This window comes from Boleophthalmus pectinirostris, unplaced genomic scaffold (assembly GCF_026225935.1).
Source record: "Boleophthalmus pectinirostris isolate CB_2022bp ecotype Guang Dong unplaced genomic scaffold, ASM2622593v1 HiC_scaffold_18, whole genome shotgun sequence".
Lineage (NCBI taxonomy): Eukaryota > Metazoa > Chordata > Actinopteri > Gobiiformes > Gobiidae > Boleophthalmus > Boleophthalmus pectinirostris.
This window is the reverse complement of record NW_026571133.1, coordinates 41699074-41703008: the sequence shown is the minus strand read 5'-3', so window position 1 is coordinate 41703008 and position 3935 is coordinate 41699074. Positions and strand designations below refer to the sequence as shown.

At 42.7% G+C, this 3935-nt stretch overlaps 1 protein-coding gene across 1 annotated transcript in view; it reads left to right on the top strand.

Annotated features, from left to right (window-relative positions):
* Positions 1–2140: 2140 nt before the first annotated feature.
* The window catches only part of LOC110155210 (BCL2/adenovirus E1B 19 kDa protein-interacting protein 3-like), a 38567-nt gene continuing 36772 nt past the window's right edge, over positions 2141–3935 (top strand). The window contains exon 1 of the mRNA XM_020919265.2: positions 2141–2540. Coding sequence (XP_020774924.1) covers positions 2489–2540 — 52 coding nt within the window. The 5' untranslated portion in view covers positions 2141–2488. The remainder of the gene's footprint in view (positions 2541–3935) is intronic.

Below are 3935 nucleotides of genomic sequence, written 5' to 3'. Positions count from 1 at the left end.
CATCTGTGTGGTTGACTCGTGGCGGCAGGACACAGTGCCTCTACATTTTGAGTGAGCTTTTCATGATACAATCACAAAAATCTTTAATCTTCAAGATGCATTATGTAATTTTCTGTGGACAGTTCACCACTAGTTTCCATGCAGATATTGCGTTTGCCTGGAAATCCAGACCGATAATTCTGTATTTTTTATACAGATCTATATCAGTCTGTTTCCCATGCCCTTGGGCGAATCTCAAGCCTGTCAAATGTGACCGCAGTCAAATGTGACCGCAATCGAATTTCTTTTTTTCAATGTCACATGTGAAACGAGCTCACTGGTCAGCTATGATTTACAAATAAAATGACATTGCTCTCACCACAGATTTTAAACAGTGATTGTGATTTCAGTCATTGATTCTAGAGAAGTCCGCAATGTTAATCCACCTGTCAATCACACCCATTTGAGATTTACCGGTGACTAACAGAAGTTACATAGTGCATCTTTAATTGTCTTTCGTTGTAGCTCAAAAATCCAAGTCCATCTTCACAAGTAAAATTCCCAAGAATGTTTCTTCTTGACTGGAAATGTGTTAAGTCTGAATGCACCACAGTGGCAGCTGTGGAGTGACAAGTAACCATCTCATTAATTTAAGAAAAATATTAAAGGTATGAGTACTTACACAAACTGCAGTTAGAATTTTCTCATTGTGGGACTGAGCAACAGGGCTGCAAGATTAACTCAATCAAAAGCAATTTGAAAGGACACAATGAGCAAATTGGAAAAGTCTGCACTTTCTGAAAAAACATTTTCTGCCACAAATGACAAAATGTGCTTATTGTGCATAATAAACAGTTAATCCTGTAGTTTAGATGTGGACAAACAGGCTCTGAAATGAAATGTGATTCTTGCATTAGATGTAATTAATTTGTAAATTCTTCTGGACACATTTTATAAGTGAATTTACAGAACGCTATTAAATCACAGCTCTAATGGCAATGCCTAATCGTTCCGCCCTACTGAGCAGCAATGAGCGGATTGGCCCATGGCACAGATTGGCCGCCACACAACATCATTTTGCCCTTACAATGTGTCATGGTCATGAGTTGCCCCATAGCTGCTTAGCCTTCATCAGACCTCATTAAACTCACAATAGACTGTTCCATTGTTCATTTTAGGCGAAAAAGGATTAGGAATTACTTGTGCCAAAGTATTCGCCTCAAAAAAATTTATGTTTATTACTAGATTAAAGGTCTTATATTGCACAAAATTGACTCCTGTGAGCTTTTAGCCATGTTATAATATTGTTGCCTCATAAACATACTGAGGTATGTTCTGTTTCATTCACACATGTTGAGTAATCCTGTATATTATTAGTCTGTTTACATCTCCAAAGCTCAAAATGTTCTGCTCCACCTTGTGATGTCATGAAGCAGTAGTTTTCAAGTTAACAGCTACATTTTACCTTTTGTTCAGCAGAGATCGGCATTTCCAGGTTTGAACTAATTCTGGTAAAGGTGTATAGAGTTTAAAAACAAAGTTGAGCACTTCCTGTATTACCACATGACATCACAGAGTGGAGCAGAGTTTTTGTACGTTTGGGTAAATCACTAAACGTGCAGGATTTGTGTGTTCAACATATGAATGAAACAAACCACAATTCTGAATGTTTTCAATGAGGAAACTGGGTTATAACAGATCAGAAAAAGCATAATATGGGCCCTTTAATGTTCGTTACACAGAAATTGTTTTTACCATTTCAGACGAAGATATATTTTCATGTTTTAATTTAAGAATGGGGTCTGAAAAGTTGTAACTGACACTTTTCTTCTCTCATCTCAGTATCTGGGTCAACTTCTTAGTGGGCCTACTGCAGTTTTTAACCTAACCAAGTTCACCCTCCCACAGTTTCCCAAACACCCAGGTGGTGTCGTTTTGGCACAGAGCTGCTCCAAAATAACTCCACCAGCACCAGCTCATGTGGGCACTGGCTGCTGCTGGAAAACTCCGATCTGTGCGTCACATCTGCCCCGGTGCCAACTCTGGACGCGTGTGTGTGTGCGTACGTGAGCCCATGCACATCATCTTCCAAACGTGTCAGAAATAACCCCTGTGTGTCTGCGGCCTTCTTAATCACTTTACGGCGCTGCGTGTACACTATGTCGGGTGGTTGGTTGGCGTTGTGCACATCGGCCTGACCCGCTCTCCTCCCAGAGTTCGTATTATGTAATCTGACCGCGCTGCTGCGTCGTGACGTCACCCGGCCGCTCCAGGCAGGAAGGCGTGCTGCTCTCGGGCCCAACAGCCAGTGCACACAGCAGCAGCCTCAGCAGCAGCAGGAACAGTAGTCCGCCCGTAGCCAGTGCCCGGAGCGCTACCTCCCCGTACGCACGTCTTCTCTCCTCCGCCGCGGTGACACGGTGATAGTGCACGCCTGGATGTGTACAGATAAGGGCCACTGACTCGAGCCTGTGTATGCAACCCGCCCTGTGCTCCTCCGGCCACGACCATGTCCGACGCTGCTAACGCTTCTGCCACAGACAACAACGGAGAGCTGAACGGTAAGCCAGTTTTTAGTCATTAATCTCATCTAAAAGTGTGTCAGCGCTTTTGCAAACGTTAGAAAATACCCGTGTGTGTCTTATTGCTAACGTAACTGTGTTTTCTCCGCCTTGTTTGTACGCGGTGGTTCATTTCCATCAGTTTTTTGCAGTGAAAACTACATGAAGGTAGAACGCTATGTTCTGGGTGGTTATTGACATTGTCTCAGCCAATAGGATCGCAACCAGCGGAACGGACGCGCGAAGCAGCCAATCAGCGACGCGAAAATGAGGAAGGGGCGGGAGTAAGTTTTGTCAACAAGGCGAGATGGAACTAGCAAAAATGGGAGCTGATTAAAAAAATATAGCTTTTCTTACGGTCTTTCTGACACGATAATACAGTTTGCATCTTCCCGAATTCACACTTTTATAAATTATACGTGTGTTCAAAAAATTCTCATCTAATAAGTTGAATCGATGTGAACCCTGTAGGCGTAGCTAGCGTTATGTAAAATGTTAACCTGTTTCATAATAAACCTATTAACGTGATCCAACACATGCTTAATATTAGCTTTCATAAATCTGCATAATGTAAGTGTGCAAATGGTTTCTTACAAGTGAAATGCCTAAAGCGTATTTTTTTTCAGACCACAAACAAATATTGGGGATTATATTTTTGTGCCATGTTATTAGATTACGCAAATAAACAAGACCACGCTTTGTATTTCCGTACTTTCGTGTCCCTGGCAGTGCACAGTGGGGTGGCAGGCTGCTGTTGTGATGCTAAATGGCCGTATAGTGAAGTGGCTGGCTTTGCGCGCTCCGGTCCACATAAACAAAGCTTGTTTATGGCACCGCTGTCCTTACGCTGCGCCTGTGCCCGCGTTGGAGAGGGGCCCCTGGCAAGGGTGACCAGACGTCCCTATTTACCCGGGACAGTCCCAGTTTTGAGTTCTGTTTCCCCTGTCCGAGCTGATTTATCCAAAACCAGTGATTTGTCCCAGTTTTATACAAAAAATGTCCCAGGTGTTCCTATTTTTAAGAAATTTGATCCCTGCCAACAATAAAGTGAGGCATAATTGTCATTTGTTTAAGTAAAATACAGAAAAGCTGCTTAAAAATGACCAAAATACAGAAAATGTGACTATACTGGCTTACATTTTAGTCATGAATGGGCCAAGTACAGAACAGTTTTCCTCAATTACGCACTAATTTCACAATTTTATTATTGCCAACCACCACAAACCATGGATTTCCCAGTTTTTGATTTTGAAAATATGGCCATCCTACCCCTGAATGCACACCAGCTGAAGTTTAACCTCACCGCGGCGGGCTATTTACGGCCCCAGTGACAAGAGGACAGATGTTCTGGACATAAGTAAGGTGGAAAAGTAAGCCCCTGAGCTATAGGCTGTG